The 22,369-nt window shown below is 64.1% G+C and overlaps 2 protein-coding genes across 2 annotated transcripts; both read left to right on the top strand.

Moving 5' to 3' along the window:
- Positions 1 to 1,969: 1,969 nt before the first annotated feature.
- MFSD2A (MFSD2 lysolipid transporter A, lysophospholipid) lies at positions 1,970 to 10,460 on the top strand (the record flags this gene model as incomplete). Its single annotated transcript, XM_084497021.1, has 14 exons — positions 1,970 to 2,059; positions 2,203 to 2,325; positions 2,729 to 2,853; positions 5,880 to 6,003; positions 6,122 to 6,200; positions 6,654 to 6,826; positions 6,909 to 6,999; positions 7,560 to 7,681; positions 7,818 to 7,901; positions 8,615 to 8,698; positions 8,949 to 9,061; positions 9,226 to 9,369; positions 9,582 to 9,758; positions 10,008 to 10,460. 14 exons carry the CDS (start codon positions 1,970 to 1,972, stop codon positions 10,063 to 10,065), a joined length of 1,587 nt encoding a protein of 528 aa, XP_084353147.1. The 3' UTR covers positions 10,066 to 10,460.
- Positions 10,461 to 12,290: 1,830 nt separating this feature from the next.
- On the top strand, positions 12,291 to 22,290 carry CAP1 (cyclase associated actin cytoskeleton regulatory protein 1). Its single transcript, XM_084497018.1, has 13 exons — positions 12,291 to 12,399; positions 14,651 to 14,762; positions 14,926 to 15,026; positions 15,611 to 15,688; positions 17,187 to 17,330; positions 17,438 to 17,523; positions 18,057 to 18,162; positions 18,269 to 18,446; positions 19,120 to 19,307; positions 19,508 to 19,631; positions 19,734 to 19,816; positions 20,367 to 20,510; positions 20,877 to 22,290. Exons 2-13 carry the CDS (start codon positions 14,669 to 14,671, stop codon positions 20,958 to 20,960), a joined length of 1,410 nt encoding a protein of 469 aa, XP_084353144.1. The 5' UTR covers positions 12,291 to 12,399; positions 14,651 to 14,668; the 3' UTR covers positions 20,961 to 22,290.
- The last annotated feature ends 79 nt before the right edge of the window (positions 22,291 to 22,369 follow it).

The raw sequence follows: 22,369 nt of genomic DNA, 5'->3' as shown, positions 1-22,369 counted from the left end.
GCATCCCCTTTGTCCCCGTGGCCGTGGGGGCTGGCCAGGCCCTTGCGAAACGCCTGTCTGAGGCCCTGCGGGGTGCAGGAGCACCACAAAACACAGCCCATGAAACACGGCCTGGCTGCACGGGGCCAGCGCTCAGAGCCCCAGGGAGCTGGGGCTGGGGCACAGCAACGTGCCCTGAATCCTGCAGGCAGCAAAGTCCAGCGAGCACAGAGGGAAACACGGCCCCAGCCCCGGCCCTGGCACCTCTTTGACCCCCAGGACACATCGTGCCCATGCTCTGCCCCACGCCAAGAGGTGCCTCGAGCTCAGGGGGTGCCCTGCAGCTTGGCTGGGCTGTGCCCAAGCAGGGGAGTGGTGCCACTGCCAGCAGCAGCCTGTGCCCCCCGAGTGGCTCCAGGCTTGCTGCTGTCTGTCCCCAGCCTCCCCTTCCTGTCCCCTGTCCCCTGTCCCATCCCGTCCCTGTCTGGTTTCGGGTGTGCTCACACTTGCTCAGCCCGGCTCTGAGCCGTGCCAGACCCGTGACACACGCAGGCAGGGCGGCAGGCGTGGCGGCAGAGCCAGCACCCGGCAGAGCAGCCCTCAGCCCCATCCTTGTCCCCATCCCCGTCCCCGTCCCCATCCCCGTCCCTGTCCCTGCTGCAGCCACATTCCTCGGGGCTGGCCCTCGGCAGCTCCTTTATTGTTGTGAGGATCCCCCGGGGCATCAGCCTGGGAGGAAGGTTCAACATCCCCCCTCCCAGATATTGTGCGGGAGAAAATCCTCCTAATCCCGGGAAATCCTGGTCTCTCTGCCTCTCCTGCTTCAGACGCGAGGCAGGGCTGCGCCTACCTGGCAATCCCCCACAAAAGGGCCGCTCATTGTTCTCCCAAAGCCTGCGCCTGCCCAGGAGGCAGCTCCGGCACTTAGCTCAAGGACAGGAATGCCGAAAGTGTTGGGAGTGCTCGGCCCCTCCAGGCACCCCGTGAGTGCCCTGTGCTCCCCCAAAAGGCGCTGTGGTGAGGGAAACTGAGGCACAGAGCGGGGTACTGCAGATCCTGGCTGATCACCCCCCCGCAGCAGATCCCTGCTTACACACGGCTGGGGAGCAGAGCACCCCAGGCACTGATCAGGCCATGGTGCTGCTGTGCCAGGTGCCACGCTGGGTGCTGTGCTGGGTGTCACCTTGGGTGCTGCTCTGGGTGCCACACCGGGTGTCACGCCGGCTGTGCTGTGTGGCCCCATCCCATGGCGCGGCTCGGTGCGATCTTTGGACCTGGATGGCCTGAGCAGAGCAGGGCTGGTGGCTGCCACGGAGGTGACACGGCGCTGGCACTTTGGTTTTGTTGGAAGGGGCCACCAGAGGCCAAGTCTGAGCCCCTGCCCTCGGCCTTCCCCTCGTGGGACGCCGCAGCACCCCGGGGCTCCTGGTGCCTGCTGCTGGGACCTCTGCGGCTCCCACTGCCAAGGCTGCTTCTGGAGCCCTCAATGTCTGGAAGTGTTTTAAACAAACAAACCACAAAGCCAAGTTCCTCACTGCCAGGCGATTCCAGGAACTGGCTTCTTAAGAGAATTAACTAACCTGGGGCTTCATGGCAAAATCGGGATCACACTCGCTGGTTTGGGAGGAGGGCACCGGGCGTTGAAGTGCATGTGTCTGCACGGGGGCTTCGTCCTGGTGCTTCTGAAGCGCCCCCATAACACCACTTCCCCTCTTGTTTCTCCCCATTTGGGGACTATTTGGGGCAATTCGAGCTGGAAGGGGCTTCTGAGGGGCGCCTCGTGCAACCCCTGCAAGGGACGGGGACAAAGGGGGGGACAGGGGCTGAGCGGGGGGGGCAGCAGGAGGGGGCTGGGGGCTGGAGGAGGCGGTAGGAGGAGGAGGAGGAGGAGGAGGAGGCAGGGCCGGGGGGGGGCGGCGCGGTCGGGGCGGGGCGGTCCCGGTAGAAGCCGGCCGGGCGGCGGGGCCGGGCCCCATTCATCGCGCTCGGCATGGCCGGGGGCGGCGGCGCGGAGCGGGCCGGGGTCGCGGTGGCCGCCGCGGGGCTCCTGGCGCCCGCCCGCCGCCAGCCCCGACGCAGGGTGAGCCCCGTCCCTTCCCGGTCCCTTCCCGGTCCCTTCCCGGTCCCTTCCCGGTCCCTTCCCGGTCCCTTCCCGGTCCCTTCCCGGTCCCGTCCCCGTCCCTCCCGTCCCGTCCCGGTGCCGCTGACCCCGCCGCGTTTCAGGAGTGCCGGGAGCGGCTGTCGGTGTGCAGCAAGCTGTGCTACGCCGTCGGAGGGGCCCCGTACCAGACCACGGGCTGCGCGCTCGGCTTCTTCCTGCAGATCTACCTCCTGGACGTGGCGCAGGTACGGGGGGGCTGGGGGCTGCGGGGGGCTGGGGGCGAGCGGTCCCGGTCCTGGTCCCGGTCCTGGTCCCGGTCCTGGTCCCGGTCCCGGTCCCGCCCGCGGCCGCCCCGTGCCTCAGTTTCCCCGGGCTGGGACTGGGACGCGGCCCCTGGGGAGCTGCGGGACCGGGGGGGGGGGGCCTGGGAGCCCCGGTACCGGCTGCTGGGACCCACCATGGGGCTGTGGGAGTGGGGAGGGCCCACATCGGTGCCCCCAGCCCCACGGGGGGAGGGACAGAGGCCCTGGGACCTGATCCTGCTCCCCAACGGACACCGGGTCCTGCGGGAGGGCAGCCAGAGGGGTCTTGGATATCGGCGGGGGCAGCCCGGGGGCTCTGCCCTCACGCAGGAACTCGTCCCTGCAGCTGGACCCCTTCTATGCCTCCATCATCCTGTTTGTGGGGCGAGCCTGGGACGCCATCACGGACCCCTTGGTGGGCTTCTTCATCAGCAAAACCCCATGGACCCGCTTCGGCCGCCTCATGCCCTGGTAAGAGCCGCCTGCAGCACCCGCTGCCCCTGCCCAGCGCCACCAGGTCCGTGTGGGGCAGCCCCTGCCCGCAGCCCCCTCACCCCAATGGGGTGCTGAGTGCCCCGCAGAGCCTGAGGTGCTGCCAGCAGCAGGGGGTTGCTGTGCCCTGTTATCCCCCCCGGCCCCATATGAGCTGCACTGGGTTTTCCTCTGCTCCACTACTCCTGGAGCTGCTTCAGCCCCCGGAGCTGCCCTGGTGCCGTGCTCGGGCGCTGGGCTTGGCTCATGCGGCAGCCACCGACCTGTGCCCGGTGGCAGGGACACATTGCCAGCAGAGCAGGTGGCATCGTGGCCGTGGGGAGGAGGGACAGGGGTGTGTGTGCCGACGTGGGGTGCTGGGGCACCAGCTGATGGTCACGAGGACGTGGCTCCAGCAGGAACAGCAGCGGTCCGGCCCCGGTGTCTGCACGTGGGTGCTCACACCACCACTGGGCGCTAACAGGGGGGCTAAAGGGGGGGTCGGGGCGGCTGGGGGTGTTCACAAAGCCCCAAAGGGACTGTGCGTGGGACGAGGCAGGATGTCCCCAAACACCTGCCCTGTGCGGGACAGCGAGCGTTGTGGTCCCAGGAGCAGGAGAAGGGCTGCAGGGCAATAATGCCCGAGTGCGGACCTGGTGGCACGTCCCGTGCCGAAATAACGCCCGCGGGATCGCCGAGATACAGCGCAGCGAAGGGGCTGGGCAGGGGGGGTGCAATTAGAGCCCTTTCCCCCGCAGATTATACCCTCTGCTTCCAGGGCTCCCAGGAATAGCTCCGGGCAGCGGTGCCGGCTGTTGTTGGAGGCAGGCTGGGCGCATGGCCCGAAATAGCTTCCCCCCAGCCACACGGGTCTGGGGCCGGAGATTAGCGCGGGGCTGGGCGTGCAGGATAGCCGCGCTCGGCCGCGGCTCCGCGCTCCCTAATCTCAAGGAGGGGGTGGGGACGGAGCCGCCGCATTCCTCCAAATGGCTCTCGCCTCGTTAAAATTAGCCAGAGCCTTCGCTGAGTGCCGGGCCCCTCGGCGGAGCTGGGCGAGGAGTGTGCAGGTGGTGGTCAGGGCTCGGGGCGAGAAGCTGAGGCTGACCCGGATGGGGCTGAGCTGCCCCCAGCCGGGTGGGTTTGGGGTCCCCCAGCCGTGTGGGGACGGGGCCGCCCCGGCTGCAGCCCTGCCTCAGTTTCCCTGTGTGTGAAGCCAGGAGCGTGGTGCTGTGGGATGTGGCTGTGGGACGGCCTCAGAGGCTGCTGCCTGTCCCCAAACCCTCGGTGTGCCCCGGTGTGGGTTTGCTGCCCGATGTCCTGCTGGGCTGCCCGGTGAGGCTGAGCCCGGCCGGGTGCCGGTGGCTCTGGCTCAAGGCACGGGGCTGCTCAAGATGGAGAGCGAGCTCAGATCGCCTCCCAGCCCTCCAGCTTTCTTCAGAAGTTCTCTTTCATCACGTTTCCTTCCGGCACCTCATCTCCTGGCTTTGCCCTCCCCTGCCCCATTCCCGGAGCCTTTTCCTGCTCCCCAACCCCCCACCCGGCTTCCTGGTGACCCAAACTTTCCCTTGACGTGGAGGTGACCTCAGAGTTCCCGGTCAGCTCTGACCCCTGCCAGCTCCTCGTTTACAAATGGTTAAGCGCCAAGAAAGGGGCGTGCGAGCGCCACAAAGGAACACGCCATCACACGCGGCCAATGAGCGGGCGAACGCGCCGGGGCTGCCTCCTCCGAGCCGCTTAGCCGCCCTGCCCGGCCCAGGGTAACTCGCAGTCACTCGCCCCCGCGCCCTCCGGGGCTCAGCTGGGGCTCAGCGCCCTCGTCCCGGCGCTGGGGGCCCGCCAGGAGGTCCCGTGGGGGCTCAGGGCCGTGCGCGCGCTGGCAGCGTGGCAGCCGTGACGTGGTTCCCACGTGCGGGGTGACTCACTGAGACCCTCCCCAGCTCCACGGCTGCGCGGCTGCGAGCGCGGGAGAGGTGTGGCTGGGGCTGCTTCACCCCTGTCCTCCCCCCCGGGGTGACGTGCACGTAAAAAAATGTGCATGTGTTGGGTCCTGTCGGGTCCTGTGCGGCGCGTCTGCCTGCTCTCCATCCATGGAGATTTGGTTTCGCACCACCCACCTCCCCCCCTCCAGCTTTAAATTTAAACTTTGCGTCCTGTACGTCAGCGGGGTGGAAAGATCTGCCTGTACCCTCGCTGCGGAGCGGCCGAGGGAGAGCCCTGACCTTGCGCAGCCCTGTCCCGCATCTGCTTCTGCTGGCTTAATTCTCGGACACAGCCTCCCTTCAGCAGTTTGTGGGGCACGGGGTGCTGGCAAATCCGCGAGCAAAAACGGCCTCTTAAACCGATCTGGACGCGGCCTCAAGGCTTGGATCAGTTCCTCAGGAGGAGGAGGGATTCCTCCCACCCCAGCGCTGGGGGACCCGGGAGCTTTCCCCGAGCCGTCCCCATCTGGGCTGCAGCGGGATGGGGGCTGCGGGATGCTCCGGGCGGCTTCTCGCTGCCACCCCCCCGCTGGCTGCCCCGCCAGGGCTGCCAAAAGCTCGGTGCTTGAGCAATCCCCCGCGAGCCCCAGCTGCACTTTGCGAGGAGGGAGGAGGCAGCCCGCTGCTCGCCCCATCCAGGGGAATGGGGTGACGGGGGGACGCAGGCTCAGGGTCCCCAGCCCTGCGGGCAGCAGGAGGCGATTCCGTCCCGCTGCCTGCGGGGAGGGCCGGGGCCGGGCTGGAAGCCGAGGGCAGGAGCACGCCGGTCCCCTCCGCTGCGGCGGGGAGGCTGCCGGGGCAGAAGCTGCTCTTCCCTGGAAGTCTGAGTCAGCCCTTTCCCCTCCCAGCCCCTGGGACCCGCAGCTGGGCTGCGTCACCCCCTGGCACCCACCTCCTACCGCGGGTTAGAGCGGGGGGTGCTGTCCAGGGCAGCTCGGGGACCCCCAAAATCAGGTGCCCGAGCCCCCACTGTCGGTGCAGTGGCAGGGGGGGCTGGGCAGTGGGTTTTCCGTGAGCTGGTGAGGCTGACGCTGTGTCCTCCCCAAGGATCATCTTCTCCACGCCGTTCGCTGTCATCTCCTACTTCCTCATCTGGTTCGTGCCGGACATCTCCAGGGGCCAGGTGATGTGGTACCTCGTCTTCTACTGCCTCTTCCAGACCCTCGTGACGGTGAGTCGGGCTCTGCGCCTGCCGGAGCAGACGGGGCACGCGGCGGACACCCCCTGCCCCCCACTGAGCCCCGCGGTGCCCCCCGCTCCTGCCCTGAGCTCTCCCCGTGCCACCGCAGTGCTTCCACGTGCCCTACTCGGCGCTCACCATGTTCATCAGCAGGGAGCAGAGCGAGAGGGACTCGGCCACCGCGTACCGTAAGCATTTCCTTCCCCTCCCCACCGTGCCCAGGGGGCAGCTGCTGGGGGCTGCCCTCGGCCAGGAGCTGGCAGGGCTCACCTCTCGCACCCCCACCCCGAGGTCTGGGGGGGACCAGCATCACCCAGGGCTGCTCCAGCCCTCCCCGCTCCCCTGTCCCCGCTCCTCCTGCTCACAGTCGAGTGCCCGGAGCAGGGGACGGCAGCCCCGAGCCCCTGAGATTTTCCTGCTGCTCTGCCCCGTAGCAGAGCCGGGCGCTGCTTCACCTCCCTGCCTCAGTTTCCCAGCAGCTGCTCTCCCACCCTGCACACGCGGGGCCTTTCCCTCGGGTTCGGATGGGGCCGCAGGAGCGCTGTGCTGGTTCAGCCCCGCCGGCACAGGGCAGCAAATTGGGGAGGGGGCAGCAGGGGGGGGCTCGGAGCCCTGCGCTCAGTCCCGCTGCCTCCCCCCAGGCATGACGGTGGAGGTGCTGGGCACCGTGCTGGGCACCGCCATCCAGGGCCAGATCGTGGGCAAGGTGGTCACCCCCTGCATCCAGAGCCCCGTCTTCGTCAGTGAGAGCAACGCCTCGGCCTCCATGGGGGACGTGAACATGACGCACTACACCGGCTCGCTGACGGACATGGTGAGCCCAGGGCCCTGCCCTGCTCCCGGGCAGTGCCGGCTGCCGGCACGAGCCCTCCCTCACCGCTCCCCTTCTTGCGCAGAGGAACGCCTACATGGTTGCTGCGGGGGTCATCGGGGGGCTCTACATCCTCTGCGCCGTCATCCTGTCGGTGGGCGTGCGGGAGAAGAGAGGTGAGGCTGCAGGGGTGCGGGGAGGCACGGGGCTCCTGGAGGAGGGCTGCTGCACTGACCCGGCACGAGAGGCAAAACCTGGAGCCTCTCATCCAGGGTCCCTCAGCCCCAGGGGGGGGACAGGCAGTGCTGGGGTCCCCCAGGAGACCTGGGGAGGCTCTGCGGAGTGGCAGCGCTGTGGGCAGGAGCACAGAGCATCCCCGGCGTGTTGCAGCGCGGCCCCGAGGACTTAGCTCTGTGTGCTGGCAGATAAACCTTATCTCGCTCAGCTTCAGCTGGCCAAGGTCGCTGGTGCCAGCTGGGGCATCCCCGAGTGAGGTGGGGTCCAAAGTCCGGAACTTTGTCCCTGCCATGCCTCTGCTCTGCGCCTGCTGCTTGTCCTGGGCAAATCAGCCCGGCCACCCCACGCCCCCCGGGGCCGAGGGACCCTGTGTGAGGGTGGGGGGTCCCTTCCCACATTGCAGGGAACTCAGCCACGTGGGGTACCCTGCGGGCTCGGGGTGCTGCACCCCAGGGTGCCGTGCCCGTGGGTCTAACGCTGGGCTCGCTCCGCTCCCCAGAGTCCTCCGAGCTGCAGTCGGACGAGCCCGTCTCCTTCTTCCGGGGGCTGAAGCTGGTGATGAACCACGGCGCCTACATCAAGCTCATCACCGGCTTCCTCTTCACCTCGCTGGCCTTCATGGTGAGCGCCGCGGGGCTCGGGGGGCAGCAGGAGCCCGTTGGAAGCCCGGTGGGCCGGGGATGTGGGGGGACAGCGGCCGCTGGGCTCTGCTCGGGGCCGGGGGTCTCCCCCTGACCGCTCTACTCCTCCTTTGCAGCTGCTGGAGGGCAACTTCGCCCTCTTCTGCACCTACACCCTGGGCTTCCGCAACGAGTTCCAGAACATTCTCCTGGTCATCATGGTGCGTACGCTCCCCCCAGAGCCCCCCATCTGGGGCGGTGTCCATGGTTGCATCCAGCATCTCCCCGGGGGCTGGCACGGGGAGGGAGGCCGGGGGCTGCGGGGACAGCGACCGAAGGTCCCCCGGGAGCAGGGGAGGGAGAAGGAGCCGCCGAGTGTCCTGCGAAGGCCGTGCTGGCTGGCAGGAACAGCACCGCCTTTGTTCCCGCATAAAGGCGGCCAGAGATGGGGAGGACAGGAGCCATGGGGGCCTTTTGTCCAAATCTGGCCACTTATCTCCCTTCCCCCCGCCTGAGAACAGGAGCTCGGTGCTGGTGCCAGGACGGGGCACAGCAGCTCCTCGGAGCCCTTTCCACCCTCCCAGCTCCGTGGGGTGGGGAGGTGCGAGGTGCCAGAGCCCTGCGGGACCTGGCTGCTGGCCACGCCGTGCACGCGGCGGTGGCCGGATCGGGCCCCTTCCCACGCCCGGGATCAGCCGAGCCCTCGCCCGTCCCTGCGGGCTGGTGCTGGCCTCGTGCCCATGCCAATCCCCGGCTCTCCTGACCCTGCGTGGGGCAGGCGAGGGATGGGGTGAGGGATGGGGTGAGCACGGAGCAGGCGGTGCAGCCACGTGCCAGCACCTGGAACCCGGGGTGCTGGGTGAGGGGGGGGCCAGGAGCTGTGCCCCTGGGGGGACCCAGGCCAGCGGGTGACCCCCCGGCCCCTCTTCTGTAGCTCTCGGCCACCTTGACCATCCCCTTCTGGCAGTGGTTCCTCACCCGCTTCGGGAAGAAGACTGCTGTCTACGTGGGCATCGCGGTGAGTGGGAGCCCTCCAGCATGGCTGCGGCCTCTCCCCGTGGGTGAGCGGTGCTGAGACCCTCCTGGGGGGGTCAGAGCTGGGCTGGGGCTGCGGCCACCCCATTCCAGTGCCTGCCCCTCGTCCTGTGCTGTCACAGACGGGGCTGAGGCCGGTGGAGGTGGCTGCAGGCTCCGGCAGCACCGCTGCTCCTTGGCCATGCCTGGGCCGGGTGCCGTGGAGGCTGACCTGGGATGTGTCCCCCCCGCAGCCTGCCATCCCCTTCCTCATCCTGGTGGTTCTCCTGCCCCGTAACCTCGTCGTCACCTACATCGTGGCCGTGGCAGCCGGGATCAGCGTGGCGGCCACCTTCCTCCTGCCCTGGTGAGTGCAGGTCCTGGTGCCGCCCTGTGCCAGGAGCGGGGCAGGCGCTCCCCGGTCCTCGGGGGGATCTGGGGACAGTTTCAGCCCCAGAGGGGGGATCTTGGAGGGAGATGCTCCCGGCAGGGACGGGCGGAGCGCTGTGCTCAGCACCCTGCCCTGCGCAGGTCCATGCTCCCGGATGTCGTAGACGACTTCAAGCTGCAGCACCCCGAGTCCCACGGCCACGAAGCCATCTTCTTCTCCTTCTACGTCTTCTTCACCAAGTTCACCTCGGGGGTCTCCCTGGGCATCTCCACGCTCAGCCTCGAGTGAGTTCTTGTGCCGAGGGGCAGGGAGGTCGGTCTCGTGCCCCCACCCAGGGGTCCCCGCTCCCCAAGGGGGGTGTGTGTGTGTATGTTGTGTGTGTGTGTGTGTGTTGGGGGGGGGGGTGTGTGTCGGGGTGCTTAAATCCCACGGAGCTCCCTGCAGGGAGCAGGCTGCCTCCTGCAAGCCTTCTTCCTGAAGACCCCTTTGTGCACAGCTTCGCAGGGTACCAGACCCGGGGCTGCTCCCAGCCCAACGAGGTCAACTTCACGCTGAAGATGCTGGTGTCGGCCGTGCCCGTGGGCCTGATCCTGCTGGGCCTGCTCCTCTTCAACCTGTACCCCATCAACGAGGAGAAGCGGAGGGAAAACAAGAAAGCCCTGCAGGACCTGAGGTGAGCGGCGGCTCCGGGACCCGGTGTGGGGCGTGCGGGGGCAGGATCAGGCCCGGACTGGTCAGGAATGCTGCGGGAGCCGTGGGCGGCGGGGTGAGCAGCGCTGCCTCTCCCAATCCTGGGCTCCAGAGAGGTGGCGTGAAGGGCTCGGACCAGTGCGGCACCCGCCCCGCTTGTGAAGGGCTGCACGGGGCCGTGAGGCAGCGCCAGGCCTTGCTTCACGCCCTCTTCCCCGCGATTTCTCCCCAGGGAGGAGAGCAACAGCAGCTCCGAGTCAGACAACACAGAGCTACCCAGCGTCGTGTGACGGCGCCGCCAGCTCTGCGCCCGTCTGGGCCTGGGCCCGCAGAGAGCCGGTAGTGTACATTACACGGAGACCCCGGGGGGCTCCCCTGCCCCATGGGACGGTGCTGGTCCCACGGATGGTGCTGGTCCCACGGATGGTGCTGGTCCCACGGATGGTGCTGGTCCCAAGGGATGGCCCCGGTCCCAGGGGGCACGGAGCGGCACGGGGCCGCGGCCGGGGGATGGTTGGTGTACATTACACTGTCGGTGTGACCGCGCCGAGGACGTGGGCTCACCTCTGCTGTCTGTACATATGACACTAATTTAGAAAACTGTTTTTTTTTTTTTTTCTTTTTTTTTTTTTTATGGAGCTGAATTAACTTAATGATGTAAATATTAAACTGGTTTCTATTTGTACATGTCTGTGCAGAATCTGAATTCCAGGGGCTGTTAATACGGATTCACACAAACGGGGGGGAAGGCTGCAGGCTGTGGGGAGGGGTCTGGCTGCTGTTCTGGGGGTGTCAGCCCCAGCCGGGTCCCAGTGCAGGGATTGGGGTCGATGGCTGTGCCCGGCAGCCCCTTGCCCCCCTGCAGCTCTTTGCGTGGTGCCTGGCCGAGCAGCCCAACAAAGGCCCTATTATTTTCCCTCTTTCAAGAGGGAAGGGGGGCGGAGGGAGGAATGATATGAAAGTGCTGGCTGCGGGATCGGGGACCTGGGGCTGGAAGCAGCTGGGGAGCGAGGAGCAGGGCCTGCGGGTGACACCCAACACTTCCTCCCCGGCGCTGATCTCTGTGGGTATTTATACCTTGCTCTCACATTCCCCTCTCCAAGCAGAAATCCCAGCCCTGCCATCCCCTCAGCAGGGGCAGGGAAGGGCCCAGGGCTGGCTGAGGACAGCTGGGAGCTGGGAGCTGGGGCTGTTGCCTTGAAACGTGTGTCACCAACGGGGAACGAGTGGGGTCAGCACCCAAAGTCCCTCTGCAGGGCCCTGGGGCTCGGGGCTTGTGTTTTCTTCCACTTCTGGGTACTGGGATGGAGCCGGGGCTGTAAAAGAGGGAAAGGGCGACAGGGCTGGGACTGCTGAAAGGGGTCCTGCTGCCACCAAGGCCTGGGCCAGGGGAAGGAGCTGGAGGGGACAGGTCCGAAGGAACCAGGGGAGGCAGCCCCGGCCCCGCACAGAGCTCCAGGGCCCCGGCCGGGTGTGCGAGGAGCCAAGCTGCTCCTTGGCACGGCTGCTGCCGGGGGATGCGCGGTGCCACCATCCCCTGGGGTTTGAAAAATCGCCGCTGCTTTTCTTTTTCCAAGTGTTTTGACAGAAAGCAGGGACATGCCATTCTTTGCCTCCTATTTTCTGTCTCTGTGGGATTCACGAGGAGTTTCTGCTCAGGATTTTTTTTTTTAATATTTTTGCAGCCAGCTGAAAGGACTAAAAGCATCCTGAGCTTGAACCCGGGCCCGGACATTCCTGGCTGAGCCACCTCCTCTCGTTGGGGCTTTTAAGAAAATGGATGGGGAGGAAAAAAACGGCCATGGGAGGTGACAGCACCGAGCCCTGGCAGGTCTCCAGCCCCGAGGCGAAGCCCACGTCTTGCAGCCGTGATCACCGGGGGCTGTGTGATCACGGAGGGCTGTGATCACGGAGGGCTGCCGCTCCAGGCACGAAGAAACCCCCGGGCACGGGCAGTGGGTGCGGAGAAACCGGGGCTGGGCACGGGACGGAGCCGCTCCCCGCAGCACCGGGGGGCCCGGGGGGGTCTGCCAGGGTTGGGCCGTGCGCCCCGTGCCTCCCCCGGGGCCTCCGGGCTGGCTGTAAGCCCCTCCGACCCCCGGGTGGGCGGCGCGGGGACCCCCGGGGGGCTCGGCCCGGGCTGCGGGCACGGAACCGGGCACACGGCGGGGGCTGGGCGGGGATACGGAGCCCGCAGGCGGCGGAGGGGACGCGGGGACGGGGTGCGGGCGCTGCCGGTGCGGCCTCCCGGGGTCGCCGTGCCCCTGTGCCCCCCGGCCGCGGTCACCCCCGGGCAGCGCCCCCGGGGCCGGGGCTGGGCTGGGGGGAGGCGGCCGCGAGCTCCCCCCGCGGGCCGGGCCCGGCCCTGCCGCCGCCGCCGCGAGGCCCCGCCCCCAAAATGAAGCCCCGCCCCAAAACCTAGCCCCCGCCCCCAAACCGAATCCCCGCCCCTACCCCGCCTCTCGCCCCCACCCTCCAATGGCGAGGCGCGGACCGCCGAGGCCCCGCCCCTCCGCTCGCGCCGCGCCGGGCCGTGCGCACTTCCGGCGCGCGGGGCGGGGGCCGGAAGCGGCGGGCGAGGGGGGTGCTGGGCGGCGGCGGCGGCGGAGCGGCAGCGGCGGGAGGTGAGCGGGGGGGGGCGGGGGGAGGGCTCCGGGCAGGCCCCGAGCAGGCCCCGAGCAGGCCGCGGCGGCGGGCACGGAGCGTGGGCGGATCCCCGGGGCCGTACCGGGGCCGGGGCCGTGTCCGGGGGGGCGCCGAGCCCCTCCTGGGCCTGGGGGCGGCGGCCGGGCCCCGCCTCGCCCCCGGCAGCGCCTCCGCGGGGAGCGGGGGGGCGGCCCCGGGGCCCGACGGGGTCGGTGCGGGCGGCGGCGGCAGCAGCCCCGGGGGCAGCTCGGCCTCGGAGCTGCACCGGGGGCATTTAACGGGCCCCGTTGCCGGGGGTCGCCGCTCCCCTGCTTCGCGGCCGGCCTCCGGGAGCCCCTCCCGGGATGCCCTCTCCCCTCCTGCGGGGCGGCAGCGCCCCGGGGCCGCCCGTGCGGTTCCCGGCGGCGCCTCCTCCCCGCTCGGTGCGGGTCCCCCCTGCGGACCGCCCGGCGCTGGAGCCGCCCGGTGCCCGTGCTGGGATTTTTTTCCCCGCTCGGTGCCGGTCCCGGGTCGCAGGCCCCGGTTGGCGGCGTCAGCGGGGCTCCGGCCCGGCCCCGGCCCCTTCCTGCTCCGCCCGGGCGGGGTCCGCAGCTGGGAGCGGGGCAAAGAGCGCGGGGAGGGCGAGGCGGGGGGGAGCGGGGCTGGTGTCAGCTGCGGGGCCCGGCGCTGCCCTGCCCCCGGTGCCCGTTTCCCCGGTGACTCTCCTGGCACCTCGTCCCGGTGCTGCCCGTTAACCAGAGACGAATCCCCCGGGCGGCAGCAGGCTCACACCCAGCCCTGGGCTCGCTGCTTCCGCCAGGGGAAGCCCCGGGGGCCCAGGAAGGACGCGTGGGGGGTGGGGGAAGGAGCCGGGGGCTGCAGGAGCGCTTCCTCTTCTGAAGGCACCGATCCCACGGCACGGCCGGGCCCGGGGCTGCCCTCACAGCAATCCCGGTCTCACGGCAGCCCCTGTCCCAGCCCGGGGAGCTGCCCTGCGCTGGGCGCTGTGCTCGCTGTAACCCCCCCGCGGTGTGCAGCTCGTGACCAGCACCAGGGCTGATTAGATTAGAGCCCGGCGGGGATCAGCAGAGCAGAAAGCAGCTCCCTGCGCCCCGCTGGCCTTCCCCGTGGCCCCAGGGAGCGCCCCGTGCCCTGCTGTGCTCCGGGGGCACGCGGGAGCTTCCCCAGTGGGCGGCTCTTTGGGGACAAAATGTTGCCTTTAGTGAGCGGGGGGGGGGGGGGGGGTGGGGGCAGAGCCCTGCTCTTGGCTGCGCTCCCGTTGTGGACGTGGGCCCCGCTCCGGATGCGTCCCCGGCTGCAGCAGAGCGCTGACGATCCTGCGGTCGGGGTTTCTACACTGTGCGGAGCCAAAAAAAGGCTTTCACTGCTGCTGATCGCACGGGCGGCCGCCCACGAGGTCCGGCCCCTCCGAGCTCGCAGCTCCTGGAAGCCGCCGCTGCCTGGTTCTGCACAGAGCAGGGCAGGGAAGCGGAGCCTTCCCCACAGAGCCTTCCCCCCGGGGCCTCACCACTGCCGTGGGCGGGCAGGGCTGAGAACGGCTCCTTTGGTGCCGCTCGTGCCTAACGCCGGGCTGGGCTGAGGGGGCTTGGGAGGAGAAGCCAAGCAGCAGCGAGAGCCACGGGCACAGCTCGTGAGGGGTTGCTGCTCTCAGCTCCTTGTGCCGAAGCAGCTTTCCTGCGTGGTTCGGATCCCCCGGCTGGTGGCAGGGAGGCCGAGCAGGGGCAGCCCGGCTCGGTGCGTGCCGAGTGGTGCCGGGGCTACAAACACCCCGGGGAGGCGTTCGGGGCTCCGGGAGGTCCCCGCGGGCTCCTTTGCAGAATGAAAGCACCTCGGCCCTGCAGAGCCCCGGGCTCCTCCCAGCGGAGCGCTGCTGTGTGATTTGCTGGGCGCTCACAACCGGGGCTTTGCCCAGTAAGCAGCCGCGGGAGGCTGGGCGCAGACCTTTGTTTCCCTGCGCTGTCAGCTCGGAGCTCCCGCAGCCTTATAAGGGTAAGGAGCAGCGGGACGGGGAGGATGTGGCCTTTAAGGAGCGCCTGCGGCGATACCAAACGGCCTCGTGCGTGGCTGCTCACGGCCAAACAGCCCTGCCAACGCCCGGCTGCGTCACCGGGGCTCGGGGCCGGGTGGGATCCCTTCTGGGGCTGGCAGGGCTGGTAGCTGGCAGCCGACAAACACCGGGCACGCAGCTCTCCTGCTGCTGGAAGATGCGAACACGTTGTGTGCCTGCAGGTCGTGGACAGAGCAGGCATGGAGAGGCTGGTGGAGCGGCTGGAGAAGGCCGTGCAGCGCCTGGAGACGGTGTGCCAAGGCCCCGGCATGTGTGGAGACGGCTCCTCCCAGGGTAAGGCACCGCGGGGCTGCGGCTGCTGCCTGAGAGGAGAACTTCCTGCGGGTGCAGCGCTTCCCCTGCTGCGCTCACTGCGTGCTGTGGGGCCTGCTGCCCCCTCCCCAGGCTGTGGTGATACCCACACGGTGATACCCGTGCTCTGTGTCCTTCCCCGCAGGCGTGGCTCAGTACGTGCAGGCGTTCGATGCCCTTCTGGCCGGCCCGGTGGCTGAGTACATGAAGATCAGCAAAGAAGTTGGCGGGGATGTGCAGAAGCACGTAAGGAATCGGCCTCTTCTCCCTCCACTCTGAGCAGCTGCTGCTTGCCCCTCGGGGCAGGGTTTGCTGTCAGTGCCTGCGTTCCTTTAGCACTGTGTTGAGGGATGCCAATAACCCGTAAGGATTCGGGAAGGTGCCCAGATAACCTCAACAGTTTGCCACCTGTGCGTGCTGTGAATCACCCCCCTCAGACCTCGGGGAGTTGGGCCCTCTCCTTGCAGGCCTTGGTGTGTGCTTGTAGGCAGCCTGCACACTGCCCAGCCACCGCTGCTGGATTCCCCTTAGTGCTCCCTGAGGGATGCCTCCAGGACGTGCTGCTGTCAGACAGACACATCACACGTGCCTTCACTACCAGAAATCCAGAGGCCAGGAGAACGATCTGGCCCAGCACCGTGATGTGTGTGGGGTTAATGGTGGCAGCTCTGCACTGCTGGCTGCTAACCTCACCTGCCCGGCGTGCCCGGTGTCCGGGATCGGCACAGCCGCTTCCCTGTAGGCGAGGAGCGAGGGGCAGCAGGAGCTCGAGTGAGTGCTGGTGTTAGGCTGGGTACGAGGGAAGCTCTGTCACGTTTCTTTGTTCTCAGGCTGAGATGGTTCACGCAGGCTTGATGAGCGAGAGGTCTGTGCTGGTGACGGCATCGCAGCACCAGCAGCCAGCAGAGGTAAGTGGGAAATCTCCTCAGGAAACTTGGGTGCCCCTACCTGAGGGTGGGGGGTGGCTGCGGTTTGAGGGTGATCTGGGGCATTTTGGTTGCTCTAAGAGGAACTGGAGGCTCGGAGATGCTCGGATCCATGCGGCACTTGCTGAAGGTGTGAACTGCTGTGGGTGCTCGCCCAGTGCTGGGCAGGATTCCAGAGGCTGCTGCTTGGAGCTGCAGAACTGGCGTTTCCCAGCCATTAAAGCATGAGGCTCTGTGTCTGTCAGAGCAGTTTGGGAACGTCACCTCGCAGCTTCCGTCCCTCTCAGGTTCCACCTGGCACCGGGCAATCTCTGCTCCCCAGGATGCAGAGCAGGCAGGAGCCAGCGGGGTCTGAGAGGTGCTGCTCGTTCTGTGGCACTCACAGACCTTCAGGTGTGAAGCTCCTGATGCAGAACAGGCTCCTGTCTCTCTCGAACGGTGTCTGGATGACAGCCAGGCTTCTAGGGTTGGTTTGTCCTCAGCAAATAATTTAACACTGCCCTAGGCTGCCACCTCAGCAGGATGTGTGACCGAGCCTCTGATTCTGCGTGCGTTGGCTTTTCCCTGCTGGGAATTGTTTCTCCACGAGCAGCAGGATCCCACCTCGCTTTTCTTTGCAGTCATTGCCTGGCTCACTCATGGCTTCTTGATCACTTGGTAGTGGTGCTGGGCTGGAGCTAGTTAAAGCTGCTCAAAGTGTAGCCTGGCCAGCGGTCCTTGGGACCTCTCTCTGTTTTCATCTGAGCAGCACAACAGATAGCAAAGAGGAAGTCAAAGCTCGCAAAGCAAGTTTTGCCCAAATTTGGCCCTCACTGCTGCCACCGCAAGGACACTTCCTGATCTTAAAGGAAAGAGAAGTCGCCTAAAAGGCAGCTCTGGAAACGTGTAGCTGTTTGCCCTCAAAAGACTTCTGAGCACTCGCATTCATCATTCTGAGTGAACAGCATGTAAACAATTCTTACCGTTCAAATATTAAAGGCTTGGATCGACTTGAGAAGTAATTTGGATCCTGAAGTCTGGCCTGAGAGGTTTGTGGAGAATCTCCTGTGACTCTGACTAATGCAGGCTGCAGGTCTCAAACTGCCTGCAGAGCACCCCCTGCTCTAAGGGCTTAGGAAGGAGAGGGAAAATTTGACAAACTGTCTTAGAAGAAAAGAATACAGGGAAGGCAAATGCTATTTCTGTCCTTGTTACTAACGAGCTTTGTCAGTGTTTCTTGGATCGCACATGAGTCACAGTTCTTGGCGTTCTCCCATGGTGCCAACCCAGCTGGGAGCTGTGACTTCAGCCCTGGAGGGGCTGGGTCCTGGGACCACGCTGGGCTCAGGGGAGGGCCAGGCCTGGGCAGGAGCCGTGGCAGCACCGTGACCCAGTTGGAGTCTTCCTCTGAATGACCAGCAGCCCGGCCAGGCCGCCTGTGAACACGTGGCACTGCTCCAGAGCAGCACTGATGTTCTTAATTGTTGTCCCTCTTGTGCAGAATGTGTTCTCGGCACTTCTGAAGCCGATTTCAGAGCAAATCCAGGCGGTGCAGAATTTCAGGGAGAAGAACCGTGGTAGCAAACTGTTCAACCACTTGTCGGCAGTCAGCGAGAGCATCCCAGCGCTGGGCTGGGTGGCCATGGTAAGGGCTGCACTGGGAGCTGCTCTCCTGGGGCGGGTGGGAAGAGTGGCTCCCTGCTGAGCCAGCCCCCTCAGCTGCTTCGTGCCAACGTCTTCGTTCTTCTTTAGGCTCCGAAGCCTGGTCCTTACGTAAAAGAAATGACTGATGCTGCCATGTTTTACACCAACCGGATCCTTAAGGAGTACAAGGATGTGTAAGTTCGCCTTTTCTCTTCCAGACATCACTGAAACAGCTACGGGCTGTACGGGGTTCACCGCAGTACCTAACCACAGCTGCCTCGGGCTTCAATCCATTCCTCTTGCTTTACGGGCAGGGTGTGTTTATAAAGCCTCCTTCAGCTGTTCTCTCCTGATCCTTAGGGCCAAGATTCCTTGTGTTCACGTTGCAGCTGGAATCTCAGCAGCAGCTGTACTGCTCTTCTTGCCTCAGCATCGCCTGGTGGCTGAGCTGCTCCCCAGGGCAGTGAGCTCGGGGCAGTCTCGTTAGGATTACCAGAGCCCTCAATTAAAATACGCCACCGTGCAGAGCCAGGCCTCTGGCCTCCTGCCTGCAGGTGCAAGATTAATCCTGAAGCTGGAACTCAGTGCTCAGGTGTGAGATTTCTGTGCCAGTCCAGCTGGGTCCTGCCTGCAGCCCGAGCGGGAGGGATGTAAAGATCCCTTTATAGCCCGTGGGTTCTGATGGTAAATGCGCCTGCTGCCTCCTCACGATCTCCTTGCATCCTAGAGATAAAAAGCAAGTGGACTGGGTGAAAGCTTACCTGAGTATCTGGACAGAGCTGCAGGCCTACATCAAAGAGTATCACACCACGGGGCTGACCTGGAGCAAAACAGTAAGTGCTGCCTGCGTCTGCAGGGCTCCCCAGGCGGGTGTTGCGTGGTTATTGCAGCAGACGTGGAGCTTGTGCAACGGCCTTTCCTCTTGCTGGCCTCTTTCAGGGTCCTGTAGCAACAGAAGGGGCTAAAGCGCCATCCGCTCCCCCCGCAGGGGCTGCGCCGCCCCCCCCGGGCCCTCCTCCCCCTCCTGCTCCTGCCCCCACGGGCTCCAGCACCGACGACTCTGCCTCCCGCTCGGCGCTCTTCGCCCAGATCAACCGGGGGGAAGGCATCACGGCAGGTGAGTGGCGCAGGGCAGGGCAGGGCGGCCACCAGCAGGACGCTGCTGTGCTGCGGGTCCCACCAGGCTGGCCTTTCGGATCCCTGTTTTGCTGCTGGCCCTGAACACACCTGCTTCTGGGAGGGAGGCTCAAAACAAAAGGCCATCTGCTCTGAGCGGGAGGCTGGGAGCCAGGAGCGGCCCTGAGGCAACTCACAAGGACAAAGGGAGCCCGGCTGAGTTGTTCTCAGCCTCATCTGTCAAGGGGAGCAAGAGATTAATTGCTATTTGGGATGGAGGGGGCGGGGGGGGGCTCTCCAGTTGCATACCTGTCCTGTCCAGTACCAAAGGTGCGGTTTCACACCTCACATCTGCACAAACCTCCCCTTGGTGTGCTGCCTGGCTGCCATCAGGACAGATGTGGCACAGGTGAGCTGCTTGGCTCAAGGCTTCTTCCAGCTGCGGAGTGGAACAGCAGGGGGCCTTCTGGTCCCACACAACGTCCTCATCAACGTGCTTCAGGGTTTCTGGCTTCCTCTTTCACTTGTCACTCGTGGCTGGGCTCAGCTTAGGCCCAAACTCAAGAATTTATCTGTGTTCTGAAAAATGTCATCGTGCTGCTTACTGATCTCTGGTGTTTGGGAAACTGCGCTACCAGTGGAGAGCTGGAGCTCAGGCTTGATTTCTTTTGCAGGCTTAAGACATGTTTCAGATGACATGAAGACCCACAAGAATCCAGCACTGAAGAACCAAGGAGGTCCCATAAGAAGTGGACCCAAACCTTTCACTGCTCCCAAACCAGCCTGTAGTGCTAATCCTTCCCAAAAAACCTCTCCGAAGCAACCTGCATTGCTAGAATTAGAGGGCAAAAAGTGGAGAGTGGTGAGTGCCTGGCATTGGTATGTGTGGGTGGGAGGGATGGGAGCTTACAGCAGGGAAGGGGGCTCCTGAAGACCTTTTGTGTAAGATTCATCGCTGTTGCATGCAATGAATTCCCTTTTAAAAGGGCTCCACTACCCTGCTGTGCTTATGGATGAATTGGTCTCTTCTAAAAATAAAGCACGTTTTCCTCTCCTTTTCAGGAAAACCATGAGAATGCCGCTAACCTGGTAATCAGCGATACAGAACTGAAGCAAGTAGCTTACGTCTTCAAGTGCACAAATAGTACACTCCAAATCAAAGGCAAGATCAACTCCATCACCCTTGGTAAGCAGAGCTACCCTGAAAACTGCTGCTCCGTGCTGGTCTGTTTGCAGAAGGCTGAATCTCCCCAACCTTTTTGTGAGCTGCTCTGTCTTGTCTTTGCAGATAACTGCAAGAAGCTGGGTCTGGTGTTCGATGACGTGGTGGGCATCGTAGAGATCATAAACAGCAGGGACGTTAAAGTTCAGGTGAGCGTCTGCGTCCTGCTCTCTGCCCGGGGAGTGATGCTGCACTGCACAGCAGGGCTCCGGTAGCATCTGCTGCTCTCGGTAGCTGAATTTCCAGAACAGGAATTTGCACCTGTGGAGAAGGCTCATGAAACGCCTTCTGTTCTACTGCTCTGCAGCTGAGCCTGCCCAGCCCTCGGGAAAAGGGCTGAGATTTGTCTCAATGAGCTGCTTCAGGGATCTAAATAAAAGATCTGTCTCTGTGAGGCAGGCTGCAGGATCTGGCTGCCAAAGTAGGAGGCGAGCAGGAGAATGAATGTGTTCTGATTCTAGTTTTGGTATCTGATTTGGGATGGGCAGCTTGCCCAGCCTTTCCTTTGGTTTTGTTCTTAAAAGACCAGAACGAGAAATAACCCTGGGTTACTGCCAGAAGTGTGGGTACTTGAGCTCAGCGTGACGCTGGTGGGGAACTGGAGTCAGACCTCTTGCCTTGAAAACCGCTGCAAAAAGAAAAATGTGGCTGCCCACTTCCTGCTGATGCTCCTCTCACTGCTGCTTTGTTCGCCGCTAGGTAATGGGTAAAGTGCCAACAATCTCCATCAACAAAACCGACGGCTGCCACGTGTACCTGAGCAAGAACTCCCTAGACTGCGAAATCGTCAGTGCCAAGTCATCGGAGATGAACGTCCTTATTCCCACGGAGGGCGGTGACTTTGTAAGTGTTATCTGTGCACTCGCTGGGGATGGGGGTCTGCTAGAGGAGGGGGAAGGCGTGACGCTTTGAGACCCGCGGGGAATAGCAGCTGCAGTGAGGTCTGGAGGTAGTTCTAGCCTTGGGGGGTTGTGGATGGTGATGGGAGGCTAAAATAGCAAACCAAGCTGTTTGTCTGTACGCTGGGACTCCTGCTGTTTGGTGAGGGTTTCCTCTGCCTCAAGATCTTCGGGGGGGCAGAACAGGAAGCGTTTGGTGCAGGAGGGGACGTGGCATAGACATAGACAAGTGCCTAAAGCAGTGGGACCGGCTGTTAGTTTCGGTCCCAGAGGAAGTGTGTGACCACAGATTTCTGTTTTCACCCTCCAGACTGAATTCCCTGTCCCAGAACAGTTCAAGACGGTGTGGAACGGTCAGAAGCTGGTTACCACTGTGACGGAAATTGCTGGCTAAGCAGAACAGCTCCAAGGCTCACGCCCTCCCCTGGCCCTGCTGTGGGACAAATCTGCTTTCAGATGATTCTCTTAGATTTCTTGTACCTTTCTGCTCTCAAACTGCTTCTCTTCTACCCGAGAGACACAGCTACCTGCCGTCACTGAGATACCTCTGGCTGGGATGTGGTACAGGTGGCGGGTCAGTTATTGTCCACATCTATTAGCAGGAAGGTGTATTTCCCCCCTCCCCTCGTCTGATCTAACTGCACCAATTGATCGTGTCAGATTTTGGGTGAACTTCACAGCCAGTACTGGCGGTTGGCTTTCAGAGTGTTGTTCGGGTTTTGTTTTAATTTTTGTATTGCCTTTAAGCAAACTGTTCACGTGAGAGAGGAGTGTTGTCCCCTTTTTAACAAATACTCTTGTCTGTTGGGGTCCAGAAGTACGCGGTTGTCATTGCAAATGTCTGAAGCTCCTGGAGGCTGCTGCTTCCAGCCCTACCTACTAATCAGTGGCATTACAGGACATGGCAATGGCTTTGTTGGACCAAAGGCTGAGGACTTGGGCCATAGCATTCTACCTTGACTTCCCTTTCATCATTCCTACTAGCTCAGTGCGTTTCTGACTGTGCCATGACAGGAGGCTTTTTATTCACCAGTGCCACAGGAAGGCTGCGGTGGAGCCGCTGCAGTTTTCCCCCCCGGCAGTCTGGCTGGTAGCTTGGAGCTGAGCTCTCACCTCTTCCCGTGAGCCCTCCACCCTCAAGGGAATCTTTACCCCAGGGCTTCCTGCTGGGAGCAGCTGAACTCAGGTTCAGCGTTCCAGGACGGTTCCGAACCCGGCCCCTCCTGCAGGGGCAGGGTCTCCTCCATTCCAGGTCAGTAGTGCAGTGTTACCCCTACCCAGGTTGGATCGCGTTGGTTCATCGCTCTCCTCCTCCTCTGCAATCAGTCACCCCTGCGTGACTCCCCCCGGCCTCCCCTTCCCCCTTGCTTGGCTCTTTCCGTTGGTGGAAGCTCGCAGCCTCTGTTCCAGGGCCCTGGAGCAGAGTGATGGATCCACCCCACAGTACTGTACTGACCCACAAAGGGAGCTGCACGTGCTTTGACCTTCATTTTTCCAATGCCTCGGGTGGCATAAGCATATCGTAAATGCATTTCCTTGGTAAAGTGTCAATGTTCTTTTTCTCTAGGACAAAACTTACAAAAAAAAATATGCAATTTTTTATTTTAAGACTGTCCTGTGACTTGTACTCGTCTTCTCCTGAGGCTTGTGAAAAATAAAAACCTTTCTTATGTACTTAAGATTATACAGATGATAGAATAAAGTTAATGCCAACTTGCTCATTACAGTGTCTCCTGCTTGCTCTTCTTGGAGGCAGAAGAGGACTTGGGGGACACGATGCCCCTTGCTGCCCGGCCCTGCCTG

This window comes from Aythya ferina (assembly GCF_964211825.1).
Source record: "Aythya ferina genome assembly, chromosome: 24".
Taxonomy (NCBI): domain Eukaryota; kingdom Metazoa; phylum Chordata; class Aves; order Anseriformes; family Anatidae; genus Aythya; species Aythya ferina.
The sequence above is the reverse complement of the archived record's forward strand: the minus strand, read 5'-3'. Positions and strand labels throughout refer to the sequence as shown.

Coding starts and splice junctions, on each gene's coding strand:
- CAP1 (XM_084497018.1), top strand. CDS start 14,669: ATGGAGAGGCTGGTGGAGCGGCTGGAGAAGGCCGTGCAGCGCCTGGAG. Junction 17,331..17,437: donor CGCTGGGCTGGGTGGCCATG/GTAAGGGCTGCA, acceptor GTTCTTCTTTAG/GCTCCGAAGCCTGGTCCTTA. Junction 19,308..19,507: donor AGGGCAAAAAGTGGAGAGTG/GTGAGTGCCTGG, acceptor TCTCCTTTTCAG/GAAAACCATGAGAATGCCGC.